We start from the raw sequence: 25,715 nt of genomic DNA, 5'->3' as shown, positions 1-25,715 counted from the left end.
TTCTGTAATGATGTGGATGATGTTATGTTGTTGACAGGCCAAAATGGAACAAATCGGGTTGAAATGCCCCAAATTGCATATTCACTGAAGCCAACATACCAAAATGGGCAAAGTATTTGAACGTTTAAAAAACAAAAATGTTCCTTTATGAACCTTTAGTAGATCCACTTTTTTTGGGCCGGTACCAATGTTTATAATAGCAATTTGCAGATAACCGATGCCAATACCAATACTATATTTTTAATTAATTTACTTTGCCTTTTTTTTGTATACTCTGTAGTGGCAGGGAAACAAAAATATTCATTCAAAACACATTATTGAACCATTTCATATCTTTCAGTCCTTTCATCTCTGAATGTGCTAGTTCAGCCATAGCAAAACATTAAGGTAGTACAGAACTGAAGCAACATAACAGGTAAAAATAAGCCACTGCCATCAGTAAATATTATTTGCCAATAGGCAGCAATGCTGAGTTCAGTGGTGGGATTTCAGTGGTGAAGTGAAGTGTGAAAACGCTGCAAGCAGTCCATCATCGTAAGAGATTTTTGGTCAGAGTTCTCTGTTTATGTCGTAGTCCTTGGCTGTGGCTGAAAATGATGAGGACAGGGTAACTTTGGAGGTGGCTATCCACCCAATCAGAAGAACAGTAGTGGTTATTTTTCTGTTATTGTCCCATAAGATGGAGTGAAAAAAATCTTAACTGGCCCCTCCGTGTCCCATGCTACTGGTTATGAATACCAAGAAGGTTTGAAGCATGCTGCCTACCCTTCTTTCCTCTAACCTTTTACAGACTTCCTGGTTGTAAACTGACAGAGGGACCCTGTGAGGTTGTAGCCTCTGCTGTGCAGCACATGGTGTCGCTGTTAGAACTCGACCTGAGTGACAATCACATGAATGACACTGGAATTCATCTTCTAAATACTGGAATAAGACAATCCAAATGTGACATGCGTATATTAAGGTTGGTATTTCTTTTATTATTATTTTTTTTAATTTTCATATTGCACCTGGAGTGTGTCTCAGATATGGGCTATGCTTTATTCACTGTGATTTATATGATAAGGAGCTAATGTAGTGACTTATTTTTTGATTTGATTAAAGTTGACTATGGAGTCATTATATGAATAAATTAGTTAGCCAATTCATTAACATATGTTTAACCTACTTTTTTTGTGGTGCTGTTCTGCTACAAATTGTGCTAGCAACAGACACGAACCAGTTATCTTAGCAGAGCCTAATTGTTAGCACCTTAACTTTGCCTTTCACCTATACTTTGCTTTTTACAGGCAAGTTACATTCTTTATTGGTGATTTTTTTTTGATTGCATTAGGCCTACTTTTTATATATATATATATCTGTGTACTTCTCAGGCTTGTTGACTGTGGACTCACTGAAAAGTCAGGTGGTATTTTGGCCTTTGCTCTGCAGTCAGTAAACTCTGAGCTGAGAGAGCTGGACCTGAGTAAGAATATTCTGGGGGACTGTGGAGGAAAGCTGGGCTCTGAAGCACTGAATCGACAGTGTATGCTAGAGACACTCAGGTTGGTATTATTTTGTGGATTGGGACCAGTTTTAGACTGCTGTATTAGAGTAGGCTGGTAAAAATACTGAGCCACTAGGTAGCTGAAAGCCAGAAGGTTAGATAAGCTGACTACCTATAAAGTTGAAGGTACAACTTGCATCCCATTACTCAGAAATGACAAGGGCAATGACAAAAAACAATAAGATGTATTGTGATCAACACAACAGGTTGGTATTATTGAGTGAATAATGTTTCAGTGAGACCTTACACAATCCTAACATCTTTTAAGTGCTTTTCTTTACAGTGTTGAAGTGAGGGGGCTTACCACTCTTAACTCTTACCACAATTACTGTTATGGGGCAGATAAAAGTGGCACACTTTGTGTTAGGCTTCCTCTGGACCAGTTGAAGGAGAGTAGCCCAGGAGCCCACCACAGATGGTGACTTCTGCTTGGCACAGTACTCTGTTGTGAGTGCATGAAGTGAGAGTGAATTGTGTCGTTCTAGGGGAAGCCTCTCTAGACAGTAGTTCATAGAACTGCGTTCTCTGACCCTTTTGGTCCGAAAACAGTTAGTGGCTATGACTTGGTAGCAAAGACGGTCACAAGGATTTATTTTTTCTGATTCCTCGGCCCCACCACTCATTCCACCTTTCTACCTGGCTGAAGAATGATATCACGTGAGAGATGTTATTTATTTATTTATTTATGTTATGGATTTATTTTTATTTTATTTTCATGTATCTATTTGGCCGATGCTTTTTATCCAAAGCAACTTAAATACCTAAATTATTACAAGGGCCAGTCTCCTTGGAGCAACTCAGGGGAAAGTGCCTTGCTCAAGAGCACAACAGTGGCAGCCAGGAATCGAACCTACAACTTTTTTTGGCTACTGCTAGGCTAGTTCCTCAACCATTAAGCTCCCACCCCCAATATATGAGACAGGTAGAGCAAAAATGTCCATGATGGCGGTGGCCAGATTACCCTGTGAGGTCTAGGGGTTTCAACATAGCTTTGAATATTGTTATCTTTATGTCTAGTGGCTCCTAAGCTCAAATGACAGGAGACACAATAGTGATGGTGAAACATTTCGCAATCAATGCTGCTTTTATCCACCCTATAACAGTAATGTTACCAAGTGTTACCATCTCATTGTTGTTAAATACACATGGGGGCCTAATTTAAAGGTTGGCCAAAGTGCAAAGTCAACAAGCAAAGTTCTCATGCACGAACATCATTCAAAAGGGCCAAAATGTTTTCTCTCCAATCCTTTGCAGACTTGCTGGTTGTAAACTGACAGAGGACTCCTGTGAAGTCGTAGCCTCTGCTGTGCAGCACCTAGACTCCTTGACAGAACTGGACCTGAGTGACAATCACTTGAATTTCACTGGAATTCAGCTTCTCAGTTCTGGGATAAGTCGCCCCAAATGTGGCCTGCGAATATTAGGGTTGGCTTTTTGATTTTCTTTTGATTTTAATCTTGCTTCTAAAATGTGCATTTGCTGTATACCAAAACACACTTTAGGTTCTGTATGGGGCTCATATGTGTAGGCACAGACATATTCATGCACACACAGAATGCACAGGATTTCTTCTGCAACAATTTTAATAATCCTTTTATACAGTTTTAAAATATGCCATAGTGATGAACTTACGTAAGTAAGTAAAATGTATTTACTTTTCACAGACATGGACCAGGGTTTCCATTGTCCGGTAATTACCGGACATTGGCCGGAAAAAAAATGAAATGTCCGACAAAATTAAATCTCTCCAGTCAAATTGTCCGATTGAAATTGGCTAATAATCCCGTCCCCTAACGCAATCTGAATTTGAGAATAAGCCTTAATATGTAAGCCTATATTATACGTCCTCTGGCTATGTTTTTAAATGAACAGGCTCGCATAGCATAGCCTATGCTGCATTTCAAATATAAAGCGCACACTTGAAACGTCCATGTTAAACAACGAACAAATGAGTGAGGTGGTTCAAACATGGCCAGGCCCAGGCAGACTAGCCTTAAAAGTTTTTTCAGAGGCCAGACGCGATGGATGATGATAAATTGGTAACGTCTGAAGCCTCAAATGTCCGGTCAACTCCACCACCACCAGATAAAAAGCAGAAGTGTCGGGCGTATCTGTCGGAATAAGTGACATTGGAAGTGGAGTTGCGGGGGGTGCGGCCGCTCCAAGACACTGTCATTCTCCGTGTACATTACATTACTTTACATTACATTACATTACATTTAGCAGACACTTCTTGACCAAAGTGACTTACATATGTCAGCTATATTACAAGGGATCACATTGTCCTCGGAGCAACTTGGGGTTAAGTGCCTTGCTCAAGGGCACAGCGGTGGAAGCCGGGATTTGAACCGACAACTTTCAGGCTACTGTACGCTAGTCCAGCTCCTTAACCACTACACTACCACCGCCCCGATACAGTACACTGGACATGCAAAGTGTTCTTTACCCAAAGCATACAGTAGGCCTATGCGTTCTCTGTCTATGATCTGCAGGGTTAGGGCCTCCTCGACGAGGCGATTACTGGTCCGCGGATAATTTCTGGCACAATTAAACGGTATCATTGAACCGCGGCCGAAAGAAAAAGAAACTAAACATTTCCCAAAATAGTAAACATTTCTTAATTTACTGTTATCAAACAAAGAGGCATAGCATTAGGGGGTAGTGGTGTGAGCGCTCATTCTTGTGTGTGCGCATCTGTGTAAGTTAAACAGTCACCACTGCAGATAACGTAGCAGCAACAAACAACGTAGCCTTTTTAAAACAACAAACGAAGCAGACTCTTGCTGTCCATGAAAAGATACTGGCTAGATCTTGTTAGGCATGTTTAAGTTAGGCTAATGAACATGTTGCATTCTATAGCCTACAGCCTGATTATGTCATTCTTTAAGCTACATAGCCTGTCTCCAGTTTTCCTCAATTTGACTAATTAAGAGGGGATAATAGGATATTTGACCGGCATATCATCAAAATGTCCGGAAAACGAAACCTCCGGCATCCGGAGGAAACTCTGACATGGTCACAAAGTGCTTTACAATGTGTATAGACAATAGTAGTAAAATAGTATAAAATAAAGTAAAAAATTAGGGCTGTCAAAATAATTACATTACATTTGAGAAAACATAACTGATAGTGCAGATAGCGCAGATTAATCGATTCCGTATGACCTTTGACCCTGAGCCGTTCTAGTTAGTAACCATTACTGTAAAATGAAGGAGTGAGAAGAAAATGTGCTGCCTAGATCATTGATTGGAACATTTACTTTTAAAAAACGGCCCGATGGTGTTGATAAAAATAACGTGTTGATTAAAATAAAGTCCTCTGCAATGTCTACAACAAGGAATTTGCATATCACTAGAGATTGAGACCTAACTGTATTTTCTGATTAAAGTTTGACTGTTTAATATACAAGATTATGGATGTTAATGTCTGTTTGTCCATGTCTGTTTATTTTTCACCCTGTTCATTTCACTTCAGACTTGCTAGATGTAACCTGTCAGAGGAATCCTGTGAGTTTGTGGCCTCCACTGTGAAGTCATGGATCTCGCTAACAGAGTTGGACCTGAGTGAGAGTCAGATGAGTAGCACTGGAATTCAGCTTCTGAATTCAGTGACGAGTGCCCCTAACTGTAAACTGCAGACCTTAAGGTATTTGATTTTCCCGTGATTAGTGCCCCTAACTGTAAACTGCAGACCTTAAGGTATTTGATTTTTTTCAGTGACAAGTGCCCCTAAAGTGTAACTATAAACTGCAGATATTAAGGTATTTATAAGGCACCCTAAATGATCTCCACCTGTGTAAGAGCAAGTGATGATCAGCTGACTGATCAGTTGAGCGGAGTTACTGGCAGAAGCTACAGTATGCGTGACTTTGTGACCTGCCTGAACTAACATTATGCTCAACTTATGTCACTTTTTAACATGGGATGTTATAATGTTGTAAACCAGATAGTAGGGTCCCATATGTTCTCTTTGTCTCTAGGTATTCTCATGGAGAAAGCAAAAGTATGAAACCACAGATGAAACAATGTGAGTGTTCATTTGCTCATATTGTTATTTCAAATTACATTATTTATTGTGGATATGAATATGCCAATACATCTGTGACCATTTGTACCCATGGATCTCTTGTGATCACATTTAATACAGAATGTCTGGACTTTGATGGTTGATTTCATACTTCTTTGCCACTTTGGAGTGACATTTTATTTCATTTTTCTGTTGCTTTGGTACATTTTATAAAATGATCATCAATTCTGATCTGAGAGTTCTACTGAAGGATCTAAAAAAAAAAAAAATGTCTCTGTGCATGTGCTTTCCAATATGTGCAGTGCACTACAGTTTTTATGAACTGTCTATTGGGTGGTCTCAGTGTGTGGTTCTCAAGGGGAAGTGGCATGGCTATGTGCTTAATGAAGCTCCATTGTGAATGATGCAATTTATTTAAAATCTTATTAAAAGGTTTTAAAAGACCGTTTTGTCAAACGTTGTCACTTAGATTTGAGGGCCCCTGAGAATACTTGGATTACGTTGAATTTATGAATGGGATTTGACAGGGTTTATTTTGTTCTGAATATTTCGGTAGAGTTCCCCTCCCATAGAGTAGCCTACATTATCCTGTTTTAAGAGTTTATCATCACTTTCATTGAAACTCATGTGCGAAGGCCAGACACTTCATGAAAAACAGAATATGCTCAACATAAAAAGGAGAGAAACTCTGGCAAAATAACCATGCTGTGGGGTTGATTATGCTTTATGAAAGGAGGTAGCATGGTGGAAATTAATGTTGGGAATTCATGACGCTGTCAGAAAGGTAAAACTTTTAGCCAGTTAAAATGAAATGGATGTTACATGAACATATAACACTCATCATGTGTTTGTTTTATATATGTATGATGAACAAAACATTCAAATGTGTCTGGGGGGGGGGGGGGGGGTCTTTGTGTATATTCAGAGTTCCCGTTCCTACCCCATGTTCTGACAAGGATGTTTTCTCCTCTCCTCTCATCTTGTGTACAGATGCCTGTGAGCTCACACTGGACCCAAACACAGCATACAAAGAACTCACAATCTCTGAGGGAAACAGAAAAGTGACATGTGTGAGTGAGAGGCAGCCGTATCCTGACCACCCAGAGAGATTTGACTACTGTTCTCAGGTGCTGTGTAGAGAGGGTCTGTCTGGACGCTGCTACTGGGAGGCTGAGTGGAGTGGTGATGGGGTCTGGATAGGATTAGCATATAAAAGCATTTATAGGAAAGGGTGGGGTGATGACAGCAGGTTTGGAGGCAATGACAAGTCCTGGTGTTTGAATTGCTATGGTGATGACAGCTACTCTGCCCAGCACAATGAAAAGGAAACCGAAATATCTGACCCCTCCTCCGGCGCCAGCAGAGTAGGAGTGTACCTGGACTGGCCAGCAGGCACTCTGTCCTTCTACAGCGTCTCCTCTCACACACTCACCCACCTGCACACGTTCCACTCCACATTCACTGAGCCCCTCTATCCTGGGTTTGGGTTTTTGGATTACAACGTCGCAGCATCCCTGTGCCAGATCACATGAGCTCTTAGCCCTGCAGGAATAGCAGTCTACAGGAGAGCTACACAACACTCCTGTTCAAACCCCTGTTGCTTGGAAGAAAAATATTCAACATATCAAAATATCAAATATTCATTTAATGTATAGTTATTTGTTATGGTGCATGCTATGGGGGCCAAGGTGAATTAAATGTCATTGTAGTGATGTGTGGGTAAGGTCCTTTTATGGCCCGAACCCACCTTACCTGTTAGGAGTACCACCTGAATTCACTCATTTTAACTAGAGGGAACATGATTACATCAATTTCATGGTGTAGCCATGGTAATGTTTCCTCATTCATTACTCATGTAACAAATACAAATAAAGAACCCTTTTTAATTCATGGGACAATCATATTTACTCAATGTAGTCGGAAATATTAAACTGGCTATTGCAACTTAACCTTTATGGGCTTAATTGATAAAATAAGTAACCCTTGATCTGGACTCTCTCTTCCTCTCCTTCATACGCATGTATATGCACGTTCACTCACAAACACATTGTCATCTCCACTGTTCCTGCTGACCATCAAATTTTGTTTCAGAGTAAGAACTGCTCTTCTTGCTGCTCTTATTTTTTCATTATTATATGTGCCCTCTTATTTACTTATTTACTTACTTTTTTGTTTACTTGAATGTTATGTTTGTCTGTGGACTTAAATTGGTAAAATATGTCTTGTCTTCACCGTGGGATAGTGAGAAACGTAATTTCGATCTCTTTGTATGTCTGGAACATGTGAAGAAATTGACAATAAAGCTGACTTTGACTTTGACTTTGACTTTGAAGAACTACACCTGTTGATTTTTCGCCATGCGCTCCTCTTTTATTAAACCTTGCGCCCAGGAGTTTGGTAGTTAGCAACATAAGGTGTGGTCTGGCGCATGATCCAAAAATCTTACACCCTCTAAAAATTGGTTAAAAATGTGTCAGCTAAATGTAATGTAATGTATAGCCTATAAACGCATCTGCACTAGTCTGTTATTTGAACTCATTGGCAAAGTGAAACTAACTTCACCGTGGTGTCATAGTCAACAATAAAACAGTTATACACATTTAATTACTTTCAATATTGACTGACAATGGGTTACCATTGCCAATAATGTTCGAATGACTGAATAAAAAAAACCTAAGGACATTTATCCTGCAGAGGAGTTGCTACTTACATCTCGTGCGTCTTAAGCTGTGCTTCATACAGTATGCGCCTCTCGCTATAGACCAGGTTTCCCTTGGTCAGTAACGCAATGTGTTTTAGATAGTGTACGATAAAGATTTTAGATCAAGCGCCAGGACCACACCTTAGGTTGTTAATTGCCACACCCCAGAGCGCATTGCGCAAGAGACGGGCATGGCGAAAAACTTTAGTGTACAATAGGAATACAATTTGCGCTGTGATGAGAATACATTAAGCATGCTTTTCATCTAACTGGGGCCCTTAATGTGTAGAAACTTTACACCTATGACCATCCGTTAATGATCGCCAAAATAGAGCCTCTAATCTGAAATTTTAGTTAGTCCAAACTCTTCTTAAATTAAGTCAAATGATTTTAGGAGAAAGAGCTAGGTAAGTCTCTTTATACTGAAAACATTATTAATTAGATTTTTTGATCTTAATATAAGATTAATAACACTTGGTTAGATTTCACAAGCAGTTTTGCAGTGCAGGAGGCATAAGTATACACACCCCTATGTTAAATTTATAGAGGCAGACAGATTTTTATTTCATGGATCCAGGATACTATGCATCCTGATAATGGTGTTATTTTAGTTAGCCTAATAGCTTGTTTGATTTGCATTGAGAGATGATCTTATGGAAGGTAACCCATGCCAATCCTTTAAAAAATAAAAGTCTGGCTGCCTCTATTATTTACTTACGATACATTATTAATTTACAAAGTAAATTTGTGTCCTTAAAGTTTGGATTTTTCCTCATTTTTTTATTAAGGCATTACGATCAATTTCCAAAATATTTTTTATTCCTCTTTTTAGTCAACTTTAGCATGGGTGTGTAAACTTATGAGCACAACTGTATGTAGATATTGCATTCCTGCTAGTCTTTTATAACATTAACAATGTTAAGACTTTTTTTTCTAACGGCTATAAAATTAGTAATTCTCTCGAAAACAAAGACATTTCAAAGTGACCCCAAACTTTTGCACAGTAATATGGCCATTGGTGAGGTGTGATGTGATGGTGATGTGCATGTGTGCGTGAGTGCAAAGACTAGAAATGTTCTGACTGGTGAGTGAGAGAAAGAATATATCGCAGCTCATTCCAAAAGGTCTGTTTGATAAATACAGATTGTCTTAAGTACTACAGCACCTACAGCAATTCTAACATTATTTATCTCTAAACAACTTTCTTGATACAGTCAACAGATAACATCATGGATTGTTGATTACCTGACGGAAAGACCACAGTTTGTACGGATGTGTGTCCGAGAAGGTGGTTAGCAGCACAGGAGCACCGCAGGGGACTGTACTCTCTCCTTTCCTCTTCACATTATACACCTCGGACATTCAGTACAACTCTGCAACCTGTCATCTGCAGAAATACTCTGATGACTCTGCAGTTGTAGGGTGTGTGAAGGATGGGGAGCATACTGAGTGTAGAGAACTGGTGAACAGCTTTGTGGCGTGGTGTGGAAACAACCACCTACTCTTAAATGTGGCCAAGACCAAAGAGATGGTAGTGGACTTTAGGAGGGCTAGGACAAAGTTGAACTCTGTCTCCATCATGGGGGAAGAGGTGGAGGTAGTGGAAAACTACAAATATCTGGGTGTACATCTGGATAACAAACTGGACTGGAAGTGCAACACTGAGGCTGTTTATAGGAAGGGACAGAGCAGACTATAATTCTTGAGGAAGCTTAGGTCTTTTAATGTGTGCAGCAAGATGTTGAACATGTTTTACCAGTCTGCTGTTTTTAGAACCCTTTTCTTTGCAGCCAACTGCTGGGGTACCAGTATCAGGGCAAATGACACCAAAAAACTCAACAAGTTGATTAAAAGAGCTGGCTCTGTAATTGGAAGTACACTTGAACCCCTAGAGTTAGTTGTTGAGAGAAGGATGTTGCAAAAGCTCCTTAACATTATGGACAACACCTCACACCTCCACTGAACGAACTACTGGTCAAACAACAGAGTGTTTTCAGCTGGAGGTTGCTCCAACTTCAAGCGTTATAAAAAATCATTCCTGCCCACTGCCATAACTATTTACAACAACTCCCCTTTGTGCCGTGAGAGAAAATCTTATGCTGAGAGTCAATGCAGTTTACAACCTCTTTAACAGACTATATCCAATTGTATTTATTTTTTAAATTGTATGTATGTTTGTGTGTGATATATGTTTATATTATTAATTGCTGCTGTAACACCATAACACAAACTGGTCCCTGATAACTTATGTAAATCACCACACAACATAAATCTGAGGTAACTAACACACAAGAAAAAGAATGTCCACTTACATGACGACAAATGTAAGTAAAATTAATTCATGTACATAATGCTAACTTTTCAAATCTACCCAAGTTGTAGGAATGTTGTCAAACTGAGTTCACAAACTCATTAAACTTTAAAAGAATAGTAACTGTACAATACATGTACAATATAACTTTCAGTGTCCCGCCGGTGGGATGGTTACCCCCCCCCCCCCCCCCCCCCCAACATTCTAAATCAATTGTATGCACCATATTGCTATGTAGCATAGTAAGGTTATACACCATTTCAGCTTTGGCTCTTGGGAATCCAATCCATAAATGACAACTTTTTTCATGTACAATCTGTATAGTGCTTTACATTTTAGTATAGTATAGTAGTATGGTATAGTATAGTATATATACTTTTTTGATCCCGTGAGGGAAATTTGGTCTCTGCATTTAACCCAATTGGTGAATTAGTGAAACACAAACAGCACACAGTGAACACACAGTGAGGTGAAGCACACACTAATCCCGGCGCAGTGAGCTGCCTGCTTCAATGGCGGTGCTCGGGGAGCAGTGAGGGGTTAGGTGCCTTGCTCAAGGGCACTTCAGCCGCGGCCCACAGAGTGCTAACCAGTGGGCTACGGCTGCCCCCAAATTTTCAGATTAATTTTATTATGTCTCAATTAAATTTGATCCAAAATGCCCCCTTCCCCCTCCTCCGCTTTTGGTGATACCCTGACTTCTGGCTGCAGTGTAGCTGCAGCACAATAAGTAGATGCCTCATATTGGGTACTGAAATATTCACAAGAATCCGTAGAAATTGAATCTTCATGTTGTATTATCTAATATTAGTTGTACAGATGTATAGTCTATCTTATACACACTCATTGAACCAACAAAGTAAATGCAAAAATAGAGACTTTTTTGTAATTATTCCATATTTTGTGTAGTCAGTCTATATCAGAACACCTGATATACAATCTAAATAGTCCACAAGAAACCTCAAAGTGTTACCTTTCATTTGAGACCAGGATTATGCTTCTACACAAAGGGGTTCATAGTAAGCATTTGATTGTCAGTATGCATTTTGGATAACAAAAAGTCCTATGGGGAGTATCCATAGGCATTTTACAAAACGCATGGCAATACCTTGGCAAATAATAGTCTAAAGCACTCATATTTTCATTCTATATTGATCAACTTTTGCACACAGCTTCACAAGACCTGGTGCTAGGGCTCAGTTGTGTTTCTAAGGGATATCAAGTGACCTAGAGGGCTGAAATGTGGTCAGTTCAGAGATGCTTGTAATCCGGCAGAAAAAACTATATTCTAGCCTCTGTAGCTCTTTGTCAGTACATCACACAGTTATCTTGACTGCTGCCTACGAAAGCTACAGGTTCTCAGCTTTCTATAGAGGTCCAGCACTTGATGGTTGACCCCAAAAGAGGTGGGAACAATGCCCTTGTAAATAGGCACAGTGCAATTTCAGGCAAAAACTTGAAATTTTTACTGAGAACTATGTAGTTAAAGATGCTCTGCCACACAAAACAGTTTTTACTTGTATGTTTTGAAGTATGTTAGGTCCATGTGTCTTTGTGTTATGTTGTGAATGTGAAAATGAACTGCTACCTCCTCTGTCAGCTCTAGCCACTGAAAATAAATAAGTGGAGAAATCAGGCCAATTGCAAAGGCTGTTCAGTCTGATGTGGTATTGACTGACCTCATTACTATTCATGAGCTCGCCCAGTTGAGACAGCGCCCACATAATTTGTCTAGCTCAGTGACAGTTTTCGTATGCAAGGATGGCTGAATGTCAACGGGCTTGTGCGCTATGCATGAATAGAACTTCAACAATGCAGTCCGTAAGTAAAATGCCATTGTCAAATCAAAGAAGTGCTATTTTATACAGATTTAACGCACTCGCTAGCCTAGCAGGTTTTATGCCCATTTGAACAATGCTAGCACTCGCTAACCAAGCTAACTTCATACCATAAAGCTAAAATTAATTGATAAAAGCTGTCGCCAAGCTGTCATGCTATGGAAGAAACCAACTAGCTGTTAGCCAGTCAGAGTCAAGCAGCTTAGCTCGTTGAACATTAAAGCAACACCAAAGAACTTTCCCTCTGTCGCACGCACGCTATTTGTTTATCCAGCTCCGGCTTTTGCAAATAACGATGTCCACAGACAAGGTAGAATATTTTGCATGACTTATAAAAGTACGATGTATTGCGACATCAGATGCAAGTCAAATTTGTAGTTTCTTATGTCTCATTCCATCGAACTACATATATACGCTACCCGATCTGGCTAACTTACATAGTGCGGTTATAGCCGATAGAGGGCCGCGAAGCGAATGCAGAATTGCTGTTCACCCTGTTACGAGTTGATGAACCACTGAAACCATTTTGGAAACATTATTTTAAGGTACAAAAAAACTTTGGTGTTGCTTTAATGAGAACTGGCGCAAATCGAGCTACTTGTGGGCTTTCTATGCCATGCTAGAATGGCTTGAAACAAGGTACCCAAGGCATTTTCCACAAAAAATCTTAGAGTCCATGAACTTCAGACATTACCACAAAGTAATGAAATATGTGTGGAAGGACACGTTTAAAAGACTTTGGATGCAGTTTAAAAAAGAAAGATGAAATCATACAAAACTACATACAGTACTTTTATCAAAAAGTATACAAATATTTTACATATAGTATGTACATGATAAACAAACATGATCACAACAAAGCATATGTAGAATATTAATTTGATGTCAACATACAATCACTACATTCAGGAATTCAAGGTTGAATTCTTCTGTCTACATCCAGGGCATTTTTCATAAAATAACTCTTTGGAAGCTCTGTAACTCTGTGAAGTTGCTGTTTATAAAATATGCCACCAAAAGTACCAGAGGACAAGACCATTTAAATCTGTCAGAAAACAACACATACAGTAGGCCTATGCTGCAACTGACAAAGACATTCGCTGCTCTTCAGAATAGGCTGTGCCATTTATGTGTCATGCTTGTTCTAAAATCAGTTTAATGGACTCAAGTGGCTTATTACTTTTCTTTAATGGTTACTACATCTGGCAAGATTTCATAAAATAAAGGCACAGCAATGAGAAATGTAATGATTTATTAATAGATAATCATTCTTCCACATTCTTGATTAATAGATAATCATTCTTCCGCCAAAAAATATATCAGAATGGTTGCCAAGTAACAATGAGACGCAGCAACTCTAACTTTTGTATCAAGTTGTGGTAGCACAGTAATACAGAACGAAATGCCATCAAGGTGTACTGTATGTTTGTGCTGGATTTTAAAACGGCATCAAACCCGATTCAGCCAATCATAATCAAGGACCGGAACTATCCGTTCTAGAATCCTGAGTTCTACAATGCCGTGACTCAGAGCTTACTGGAACGAGGACCATGCGCTGACAAAGTGGTGCTCGGCCAACAACCTAATTCTAAACCAAAACCAAAGAAATCATACTGGGGACTAACAGAGCTGACCACACCCCACTACATTAATGGTGTCTGTGTAGATAGGGTAAAAACCTTCAAGTTTCTTGGCACCTACATCTCTGTGGACCTCTCCTGGGGGCTACTTTATAAAGGCTGTTACACATAAAGGTTATCAGACATGTGAATCAGCAACATCTAATGGTGAAATCACAAAAGAAAGTAGACATGTGACCACGCACATCCCTTTTCACCGTGCTGGATCAGAGAAATAACTCCAAAAGTAAAACAAGAGAGAGTGATCTACACACCAAGGGAGTTATATGGTGTGCGGATTACTCTCTTATTTTACTTTTGAAATCACAAAATAAAGCTCAGAGGGCATAAAAAAGGGCTCAATACTTCAGCATATTATTATGTTACTACTGTACCTTTGTGATCACTATCATTAATTCATATCGCAGGCTATGAGGTTTGTAGCCAAGGCTGCAGCCAAATAGGTCTACACTAAACTGCAAACATTTTCAGTAAATCATGTTTAGTAAGATATTGATAGTTTCTTAATAAATCATGCCTTTCCCCACAGTGCAATCTACTAGGCTACTTGCGCTGACTGCTAGCCTAAATAATATTAATGTTTACAGTGTAGCCTAATGCGAAATTCATTCAAATTAATGCCATTTTTTTTTATGTTGACTTCTGCTGACATTGACACCCACTTAAGTGTAAGGAGATGTTGCTTTTGTGAACAAAATAAGCGCCTATAATAGGAAGCCATAAAACCTTTTCTCTAAGTCTCCTAGAAGATTTATTCTATTAAAATGCACACCACTGAACATCGCTACACTCATCTTACATCTTTTCTCTCATTTAAGCCACAGATTACTAGACCGCAAGGTATTCTGAGACAACCAGAAACCCAGCTGATAAGAAATAATTCCCCACCCATTATTAGCCATATGGTATATGTTTCAGTACAAATATTAATACTTTGCACCTTATGGTGCGCTGTATATGATGAGCCCAAACACATGGCAAAGTGGATACGGTTATTAAGTACCTACTTATTTCACATGGGTACACTTGTCAATGTCATATCGCTGTCTGCCAACTTTGACTTCCTTCTCCAGATTGATGTGACGTCTCCATCATTTCAACAATAGCCAATAAAATGTTTGGTATTAATGTTAGCTTAATCATGAATCGTTTCGCATTGACCTTTTATGGGATATTGTGGGACGACAATGGGCGGAGTATGGCGCTCGTGCACGCACGCACAATTCAGCGCAGGTTGGTATTTATAAGCAGCCATCTGCGTAAAGTTGTGCGCCCAGCAGCGACTCAGGAAGAACACACTGGACAGCAAGCTGCTGGAGACCTTCTATAAAGCTTGCATTTGGAACGTGCTGACAAATAACTTCTCGGTGTGGTTTACCAGCTGCACTGAAGCAGATAGAAATAGGTCAGGGTTAGGGTAAAGACTGCAGAAACTTGTCAGCTGCCCCTCCCCACCCTGGTTGACATCTACAACTCTTGCTGTTTCAGCAGAGCAAGAAACATCACAGACATTTTACACCCATGCCACCATATGTTTAACCCATTGCCCTCTGGAAGGTGCTACAGATGCATCAAATCCAGAACCAATAGACTCAGAGACAGCTTCATCCCCAGGGCCATAACCATGTCAAACTCAAACAAAGACTAATCTCCTCCCCAATGCCAGAGCACTTTCTCTCATCATTTCATTCTGATAACCTGTCTCTTGTTTTAACACCCACCTATTTATTCTGTTTTTACATACATCTGTGATGTAAAACAAGATCTCCGGTTTGCTTGAATCAATTTTTGTTGGGGTTTTTGGTTACCCTAACACGGGATGACCCTAAGGAAAAAGATGTTGGAGTTAAAAATGGCCGGATTTCCCTTTTAAGCACTTAAGCCTCCATTCAGGTTAATGTGGTGCGTTAAAGTGGTATGTGAGCTTCAAGCTTTGTTGTATGTCTCCTCATGTTGCATATGCACTTTACATCACAGAGCTTTTAATGTCATTGGACTTGTTCTGTCAATTCTGATTCTGATTCTGCTTCAGATTCATTTGGCTTCTCCAGGTCCTCCACCAGCAGTGGGTCTAACTTCTTCAGGGTCTGGTAGAAAATCTCCTGGGCTTTGCCTCCTCTATTCTGAAGCATGGTGAGCAGAACGTGGTTCTTTTCCTGACGGGTGGGTTTGCTGTTCAACAGTTCCCTCTCTTCACCAGTAAGGGCCTTCCTTTTTTCGAGCTGGGTCAGGAGGTTACCCAGGATCGTCAGTCGGCGCTCAAGGTCTGCCTTGTGTTTTTGGAGAAACTTCTGACCGAGTGGTGTGTAAGAGCTTGACGGGTTGGAGTCTGGTAAATCAACAAGGAGAATGAAAAGGATAGAAAGAAGGGGTAAATTTGTGGGTGTGAATGACTCCCCACCTCCATCCTGATTTTCACAATTATTATTACTAAGGAAACGTCATTGTAGCTTGAAGAAAAAAGTACTTACCTCTCTGGTTTCTTTCTGTCTGCAATGCTAAAAGAGAAGAACAAATTATACCTTGCTTTGTGCTTGATTGAGTTCTAGTGCATCCATAGGACAAATACAAACTACAGTTAACAGTATCTGGTGGAAATGAAACTGGACATTGTGTCAATCATTGATGATAGCTTACAGTTTCCCGTATATTAGCTACATTGTGTATAAACTGCAGGACAGTGTTTTATGCAGTTTTAAAAAACAAAAGCATCTATTTATCTGTACCTGTAACCTTAACCTGTACACTTACAGGTAATCTAGGTGTATTCATCGCCTGCATATGCACATATGTTGATACTCAGAAAAGGCTTTGTTCAACTGTGCTGTGGGAATAATTTTCCTATAGAAAGATGTAACGTATACTTACAGGTACTTGTACAATAGCATACCTGCTAGCTTTACAGTACGCTGCCATACAGGCTCTTCCTTGTCATTTTCTTTCAGAACCATCATAACCTTGACGCATTCACATAACTCAACCTGAAATGTTGGGATATAGTTCTTGTTGTAGTCATAGTCAACAAACGTGGCTGTCTGTTGGCAAAAACAACAACAAAAATGTTAAAATATAACTAATTTGCTTAGGAAAGCTACAATTATAATCATTCACTACTTGAAATATTTACATCAGGATCTATAACATGTTTTGGATCACATGTTAGGCAGTATTTCTCTTCAGGAACAAGTACGCAGTTTGATGTTGTCTCCACATATTTTTCTTTCTCTGGTTCAATCCTCTCCCTCCTTTTCTCTGTTACCTGTTTACCATACATATTACCACACATTAAAATATAGATTTTTAAATCACAATTAGTTTAAAACACAGTTCTTAAAGGGCAGTGCTGTACCTACCTCAGAAATATCAACATTCTTTGGCAACAGCAGAACATTCAGTGTAGACTGCTGCAGGAATAGCAACACAAGTCCATGGATCGGGGTGTATTCCTTCTTTATCAAGCCATATTCAGAGCATCCACTGATATTTAGAACCACGTGAATGTCTGTTATCTCGTGAGGATCAAGCATTTCAGATTTTTCAGAGTCACTGATGTGAATTACTGACAAGCATCCTTTCCCTGATGCAAAAGTATTAGTGTAAGGCACGTTATGTGATGTACAGTATTTCAAGATCAACATATTACATTTTGTCTCAAAATCTTTGTTCTAAGTAAACAAATACCGGAGTCTGTGGCAACATTATCCATATCTAAAAATTTTTGTTTTTGCAAATTACAGACATTGTTGTTCAGATTAACGGAATAAATCTGATCATTTCGACCACATTTAGTACTTACCAGAAAACAACTCGCAGTGTGGGAAGTGTAACTGTGACAGAGTGCCTTGTGGGCATTTGATATTAAACAGGGGTCCTGCTGGTACATAACCATCGACTAGCTGTACACAGTTCCATGGCTCTGTTCGGTACTGAACTTCACCCGCCGTCTCCATCTTGAACACCAATCCTGTGTACCAGCACTGAAAGAGACCTTCTGAGGAGCAAGTAAACCTGGAGAGGAAAGCCATCCAGCAGTGCTCATTGAACATTTAAGTACTTCATGAAACTGGACCCCATTTTATTTACTGTAAACTGTACCTCCAACTATACAAGATGATTGAGATGTATTTTGAATTATGAATTATATCATTTCTAGATTAATCTTCACATTTTACAACCATGCACAAAATAATATTTGTAACATAATTTTCCTTTAGAAGGATAACTCAACCTGTATGATCTCCTCTCATTGTATGGACAGCATTCTGGTGTGAATACCTGAATCAAGATTTTGTCAAAACATTAAGATTTCATATACAAACATATGTGAATTATTCATCACATGGGTTGCGAGACTATTAAAATGATTACCTCTGGTACAGCACAACTGTCACTAATGTTCTCAAATTCTTTTTCAGCAGAGACTCCTCCAGAACACTCTAAAGGGAATGTATTACAATCTGGGTGTAACTTAATTTGTCATCATGAACAATGGCCACATTACTTGGACATGATTGTGGATACAGGCAGAATAGTCAATGAGATTATACCTGTCTCTGCGCTGGATTTACCATCATCTTCATCATTGTTATCATCATCACCACCACCACCATCTTCATAGTCATTAGTCTGTAGCTTGAAAGGACCATCACTCTCTTGAGGTTCAAGACACTCACTTTCTTCTTCAGATGATAAAGACACCTCTGCCAAATAATGTATTCCAGTATGAGTGCAGCTGTTGGGATATAGTGGTATATGCAGTCAGCTCCCCAAACTTTACTGTAAAGTAAAGGCCCTTGATCAGACTTTCAAATGGACGGAAGGCTCCATCGTTTTTTTCCCATTACATTTTGTTATAAATATTTAACACGGCGACTGTTTTGGCCGGTTCAAATCTAGTGGACTAACATGATATAAATATATTTGAACAGCACTGCAGTACGCTCCAAACTTGATGGTATTACGACACACCCTTATATTCCATCACCCCCCCCCCCCCCCCTTTTTTTTCACCTCCCCTTAGCAGAAATGTATTGCTTAATGTGAAAATAGGTACAAGTACCTATTTTCACTTCATCTCATATTTTTCATATTCATCTCATATTTCATATTTTTTCTATCATTTCATTCAATGATTACATTACCCCCCCCCCCCCCCACACACACACACACACACACACACATCACACACACAATTTTCCAGGGGGGGTGTAAATTGGAAAAAAAAAAGCTTGAAATGACCCGGTGATCCTGTCGTGGGTACTGTAAAAAGGCGTGAACCTGTTTTGACTGATGCCTTGTAGAGCCAGTTTGCACTTTGTATCTGTGCATCTCAGAAATCTCCCGTGGGCAATAAATAAAAAGTAAAGGCTATGAAAAATATAAAAATGCAAAAAAAACTATTATTATGCTAATTACCCTTATTATCACTTATTGACTATGTTTACGGTTCTCTTTGGCAAAGAGTGTGGCCTGACTTCATTGGTAGACATCTTCTTCGTGGTGGATGGACACATGTTTGGAGTTTAAAATCATTGGAGTTCCTTTGAACTAATCACGAACAACCGTAGAAATATCAGTAGAATATCGCTATGTTTAAGTGTAATAAAGTGTGTACATTTATAAATATAAATAGAATACTATGGGTGGGATAGGGGCAAAATGTTCGCCTCCTTGTTGTCCCTGTGAAGGTTGCCATCGACATGGACACCTCAACAGGCACAGGCAAGGGGGGGGGGGGGTTGCGTTGATGGAGGTGTGAGGAACCAGTGATGCGTTGAGCAGTTTTCACCATCCTCTGCAGTCCTTTCCAGTCGGAGGCAGAGCAGTTGCCAACTGTGACAGTTGGTGAGGATGCTCTCAATGGTGCAGCGGTAAAGGTTTAGAAGTTTACCAGGATCTGAGGAGAGAGGTTGTGTTCTTTAGTCTCCTCAGGAAGAAGAGATGCTGGTGAGCCTTCTTGATCAAGGTAGAGGTGTTGAGGGTCCAAGAGAGGTCCACAGAGATGTGGAAACATGAACTGGTGACATGTTCCACCTCAGTCCTGTTGATGAGGATGGGGCTTTGTGTGCTAGCTTTTGACTTCCTGAAGTCCACAATGAGGTCTTGGGTCCTCTTGGTGTTGAGAGCCAGGTTGTTGTTGGTGCTCCGCGATGTTAGGTGCTGGACCTCGTCCCTGCAGGCTGTCTCATTATTGTTGCTGATGAGAGCAATCACCGTAGTGTTGTCTGCAAACTTGACAATGGTGTTAGAGCCATGTACAGGTATGCTACAATCACCCAGAGGTTCTTCGAACAACAGTTACAACCATCTCTTCAACTTCAGCTACAGCCTTGCACTTGGCTCAAATTAAAGGCTGCTAATGGCCTGGAGATACCCTATCTTGGGTACTTGGAACTGGACGTGCACCTTTTCGGCCGGACTTTCCAGAAGATGGGTATTTTGGTTGTCAAGGATTCCACCGACCCCAACACCCAAACGCATAAGCAATCTGTTCCCGGCCTTTTGGGAATGAACATTATTCGACACTGCTATCAGGAGTTGTTCATAGATCATGGCAGTTTCCTTTTCCAATCTTTAGCTGTTTGCCAGGCAGGCAAAGTGTGGCGTCAAGCTCTCTCAGAATGCCTGGAGAAGGTGTTGGAAAGTGGCCGGGTAGGATCAGTGCGTATACCCACCGGGTCAATGAAGTTGGTCCCCGCTACTTGCCACCAGGGCCTGGGGCCTACCCTTTCATCTGCTCTACTGGAGCCCATCCCCTTTACTGATGGACACCTACCTGGGAATCTGCTGATACCAACTGCTTACCTTTCGGTCACTTGTGGCAACGTCAATGTTCCTGTCGTTAACCTTGGAGATCAAGACCAGTGGCTTTGGCCTAAACTACAATTGGGTGAGTTATACGTAACCACACCTCCTGCCCCCGGCCCCTCTGTTCACTTTGAAATGGTGGGTGGATGTGATGAGCAAGTAGTCTTTATTCAGTCTACTCAGACAGAGAACAGTACCCAGCTTGCTTGGCCCGCCCTATCTGCCCAAGAACAACAGAAAGCTTGTGCTTTATTGGAAAAGTACTGAGGCACATTTAGTCAGGGTGATGGAGACTTAGGATGTGCGACCGTCGTTCAACACACTATCCCCTTGCTTGATACAGCCCCAGTGCGACAACGGTACCGTCGGCTCCCACCATCACAGTACGACATAGTCAAGAAGAAAGATAACTCCATCCGATTGTGCGTTGATTACCGTCAGCTTAATGCTAGGACGTGGAAGGATGCCTTCCCTCTACCACGCATTGAAGAAACCTTGGATGCACTAGGCGGAGCCAAGTGGTTTAGCACCCTAGACTTAGCCAGTGGATACAACCAAGTCCTTGTCCATGAAAAATATAGAGAAAAGACAGCGTTTTGCACACCATTCGGGCTGTTTGAATTCAATCGTATGCCGTTTGGGTTGTGTAATGCTCCGGGAACGTTCCAGCGATTGATGGAACGAATCTGCGCCCTAGTGAACGGAATATGTCTAACTATAGTGCTATGAAGCTGGAGCTCTTGGGCCTGAAGTGGGCAGTAACCGAAAAGTTTTGGGAATACCTCCTTGGCCATAAGTTCACAGTATATACTGATAATAACCCCCTCTGCTATCTGCAGTCTGCAAAGTTAGATAGTTAGATAGTTAGATAGATAGATAGATAGATAGATAGATAGATAGATACTTTATTGATCCCCATGGGGAAATTCAGAGGGTCTCAGTAGCATACAGACATCACACACAACATGCACTTACAGCAGAAATGGTAAATATAAGTATAAGTATAAACATATAACCAAACTCCACTGTACAATAGAGACAGTAAGAGATAAGAAACTAAATACTAACTAAAACTAAATACTAAATATACTATATAAATTAAATGTGAAAAAAATCCAGTGTGCTTGAGGGTGATCAAGCATGAGACGCTTGTAGTGACAGGGCCTGAAGTTCTGTGTGCATGGTGAGGTGCTCAAGAGAGTGAGTGTCATGGAGAAGGTGCAAAAGTAGTCCAACAGTAGTCCTTTAGTTATGTGTGCATGGTAAGGTGCTCAAGAGAGCGAGTGTCATGGTGAAGGTGCAAAAAGTAGTCCAACATTAGTCCAACGGTGCAACAGTGCAATAATAAGGTCTAGAGACCAGCATAAATAATATGGACAAATAGGAGAGTAAAGTATAATGTAGACAAGGTAATATAAAAAACTATAAAAAAAACTATGTCAGTGCAAGAACAGGTTGAGGTAATAGGGTTACAGCCATTCAGTATTGTAGCAGAAGCTATTGATCAAGTTAGCAGCTGTTGAACAGCGGTGGGTATCCCAACTTGCACTGTTCGACTATGATATCAAGTATCGACCGGGCACAACAAATCGCAATGCCGACGCGCTTTCCCGACTGCCAGTAGCCACCAACTCAGACCCTGGGACAACTTCGGGGCTGGGCCCCCCGATAGTTAACACCCAAGAAGGCGAGACTAGTGCACTTAGTGCTTCCATCCGCCAACAAGCTCGGCAAGAAGCTGAAGCCCCCCGGCTGGGCCCCGGGGAGGCGGGACTCCTGCCCAGGGAGACGACCTGGCGACACTGTCCGACTTTTCCACCCTTGGCAGGGAAAGAAATGACCCCTGGGCTGGGCCCCCAGGGTGTCGAACCTCTCCAGGATGGGACATTCAGCTTAGGCATTCAAGTGCCACCCTGGGTACGAAGTCAGATGGCCCCCGGGTGGCAGAAGTAAATGAAGTTGAGGCATCAGTATCTCGGAGCAAGCACAACCTGCAAGTGCTACAAGCGGCTGACCCCTGCCTTAATGCTTTTCTGCAGTTCTGGAAGAGGGGCCATCCCCCTAGTGCAGCTGAGGTGAAGGCGTCCCCAAGTGGAGTGCGAGGGGTGGTGAAACAGTGGCACAGAATCAAGGAAAAGGATGGGCTGTTATATCGAGAGGTGCAACTCCCCCCATCCAAAGCTACAGTCCTGCAACTCCTTTTACCAACGACCTTGCGGGCAGAAGTGCTTACCAACCTGCATAACAACCATGGGCACCAGGGAGTAGATAGGACGACAAGCCTGGTCCGCCAACGGTGCTACTGGCCAGGAATGAGTTATGACATCAAGAAATGGTGCGAGGAATGTGAGCGGTGTGTGGTGGCCAAGGCAAACCAGCCCAAGGTCCGGACATTTCAGGGGAACTTACTGGCCACCCGTCCCTTGGAAATAATAGCAACTGACTTTACCATCCTTGAGCGTGCCAGCAGTGGCCATGAGAACATGTTGGTGGTCACAGACGTTTTCTCAAAATTTACACAGGCTTACCCAACAATGGACCAAAAAGCCAAGTTTGTGGTAAAGGTGTTAACCGAGAAATGGTTCTATACTTACGGGGTGCCCCAACGCATTCATTCAGATCAAGGACGGTGTTTTGAAGGAGAGCTGCTACACCAACTTTGCACACTGTATGGCGTTCGGAAAAGTAGGACTACCCCCTACCACCCGAATGGGAATGGCCAATGTGAGCGGTTTAACCGCACCCCTCACGATCTCCTCAGAACACTGCCGGTAGAGGGAAAACGAAAATGGCCACAACTACTTCCAAAGCTCCTTTTTCTATACAACACCACAAAACACCAATCTACAGGCTTCTCGCCGTACGAACTGATGTTTGGGCAAAAACCCCGCCTTCCTGTGGACCAGCTGCTGGGCGCAGCCGACAGCGATCCCCTGAATAGTGACCTTGGTGACTGGATGGCCCAACACAGAGAGCACCTTTCGACAGCATATGACCATGCAAGTCACCAGTTGGAAGCCGCCGCAGCCCTCCGAAACAAAGACCATGCGGAACCAACCCCCATCCTTCCCCCTGGCACCTTGGTGTACTGCAGAAATCACCATCATGGCAGACAAAAAATTCAAGATATCTGGAATTCGGTGGTCCATGAGGTGATGGAATGCCTTAACCAAGTTGGGACCCTCTATAGGCTCAAACCTCATGGTGAAGATGGCCCCTGTAAAGTTGTGCACCGGACTGAGATAAAACCAGCTCCAAGAGATGCGAGGGTCAGACAAGATGTTCGTCCTGCATCCCAGCCTGTTGGGGAGTTACCCCGCATCCCAACCCATGCAGCCCCACGTCCAGAGTTGTGTGGAACTGGGGCCCTTAGCCTAGATGACACCGAGGACGAGGACATTTGGAGATTATCCATCTCCCAGAGCCCACCCCACACAGCTGGAGCACCCTGTAGTCCATCTGCCACAGTCCATACAGCCCCTCACCCAGTCTCACGTGGCTTAGAGCCAGCCCTGCTGGGACTGGAGGAAGAGGACTCTGAGAGAGCAACTGTTCCACCCACTATCGCAGAGGATGGGCAATATGCCCCGAGACCATCATCACCTGAAGTTGAGTGTCAGCCGAGTGGTTCATCATCCAGCGGTGCAGGCCCACTCACTTCTCCCATAATACTGCCAACTTTACCTCTTACTCAGGTTAGGTCTCAATCCCCAAAACCCTTAGACTATGACATATCCCCTCCTTTCCCAGCACCCGGGGTCAACGCTCCATCAGACCTGCCCATGCCCCTTCGAAGGGGTTCTAGTCGTAGTACTGCTGGTCAGCATTCAAACCCCTACAACCTACCACAATCAGCCATTCCCATTCGGTCATTGACTTTTTAAGGCCTTCGAATTGTGGGCAAGGGGTTCTGACCACTGTTTTCTCCGTGTTTTGTTTGAGTTTTAGTATCGTAGCCAGTCATGTTTTTCCTTTAGTTTGGGGTTGTTGATATCGTTTGTCTATGTGTGTGTGTGTGCGCGTGTGTCTTCGTACGGGCAGGCGCTTTGTCTGTTTGTTGGTTTGTTTTGGTTTTTCTTAATTTCTCATATTTTGCCCCTTACTCCTCTCTTTGTCCATCTATGGCCTGCGGCCTACTGAACTTCACCTAGTCAGCCAAACCTGTGTAGTAGCCTGCTTTGTGTGAGCACTTGTTAGTGTGGGTTGACAATTGCTGTGTATCCTCGTGTGATGAAATTACTTCCTAATGTGGAATGGTGTGTATTTCGAAGAAATTTTGTGTGAATTATAGCTTAGTCCATCTCTTCCCAGTTTGATTCTATAGAGGTTGCGGTCTGACTGAGATGTAGTGGGTGGGTGTGGGCCCATATTACTTAAGAGTTGGGGGCATTTGTGTCTGTTTATGGTATTTGTCTTTATTTTGGTTGTGTGTATTTTCCTTTGTTATTGTTATGTGTATCATGTACTCTTTCCCCTTTTAAAGAAAACTAAGAAACTTTCTAAGAAAATGATAAGACAAGGACTAAAAACAAATAAACTATTCGTTGACTGAGACAGCCTCTATGTTCATTTACTTGAATAGCCTGCTCTGGTAGTTTATAAACTGCAACCAAACACTTTGCTACAAATGATTACAATGTTTTGGGTTTTGGGATTTGTTTAATGTCAAGTGTTTTCTTTTCTTTTTCCTATTTTTTATATTTTGGAAGGAAAGACTAAGTAGATATGTTGGAGGGGCAAATGGAGAGATGTAAATGGAGTAGCTTGACATAGCCATACTCAATTCTAGTCAGAATATGACTCTGATACTGCTCCATTGGGACATAATTATGGGGCGTGTACCGATACA

The 25,715-nt window shown here is 41.4% G+C and overlaps 2 protein-coding genes across 3 annotated transcripts in view; one reads left to right on the top strand and one right to left on the bottom strand.

Moving 5' to 3' along the window:
- The window catches only part of LOC121718035 (NACHT, LRR and PYD domains-containing protein 12-like), a 1,225,568-nt gene that overhangs the window by 34,399 nt on the left and 1,165,454 nt on the right, over positions 1-25,715 (top strand). The window contains exons 23-28 of one of the 2 annotated variants that reach the window (XM_042102785.1): positions 791-961; positions 1,371-1,541; positions 2,798-2,968; positions 5,018-5,188; positions 5,523-5,569; positions 6,560-7,554. In XM_042102785.1, coding sequence (XP_041958719.1) covers positions 791-961; positions 1,371-1,541; positions 2,798-2,968; positions 5,018-5,188; positions 5,523-5,569; positions 6,560-7,101 — 1,273 coding nt within the window. In that variant the 3' untranslated portion in view covers positions 7,102-7,554. Of the gene's footprint in view, positions 1-790; positions 962-1,370; positions 1,542-2,797; positions 2,969-5,017; positions 5,189-5,522; positions 5,570-6,559; positions 7,555-25,715 lie in introns of those variants that run through there. The other variant, XM_042102784.1, reaches the window with a different exon arrangement.
- LOC121718038 (NACHT, LRR and PYD domains-containing protein 14-like) overlaps positions 13,199-25,715 on the bottom strand; it is a 95,181-nt gene continuing 82,664 nt past the window's right edge. Inside the window, exons 15-23 of the mRNA XM_042102820.1 lie at positions 18,607-18,759; positions 18,428-18,495; positions 18,288-18,334; positions 17,856-18,067; positions 17,413-17,636; positions 17,187-17,318; positions 16,950-17,094; positions 16,531-16,557; positions 13,199-16,397 (exon numbers count right to left, since the gene is read on the bottom strand). Coding sequence (XP_041958754.1) covers positions 16,048-16,397; positions 16,531-16,557; positions 16,950-17,094; positions 17,187-17,318; positions 17,413-17,636; positions 17,856-18,067; positions 18,288-18,334; positions 18,428-18,495; positions 18,607-18,759 — 1,358 coding nt within the window. The 3' untranslated portion in view covers positions 13,199-16,047. The remainder of the gene's footprint in view (positions 16,398-16,530; positions 16,558-16,949; positions 17,095-17,186; positions 17,319-17,412; positions 17,637-17,855; positions 18,068-18,287; positions 18,335-18,427; positions 18,496-18,606; positions 18,760-25,715) is intronic.

The sequence above is a fragment of the Alosa sapidissima genome, chromosome 9, assembly GCF_018492685.1.
Source record: "Alosa sapidissima isolate fAloSap1 chromosome 9, fAloSap1.pri, whole genome shotgun sequence".
Classification (NCBI taxonomy): Eukaryota; Metazoa; Chordata; class Actinopteri; order Clupeiformes; family Clupeidae; genus Alosa; species Alosa sapidissima.
The sequence above is the reverse complement of the archived record's forward strand: the minus strand, read 5'-3'. Positions and strand labels throughout refer to the sequence as shown.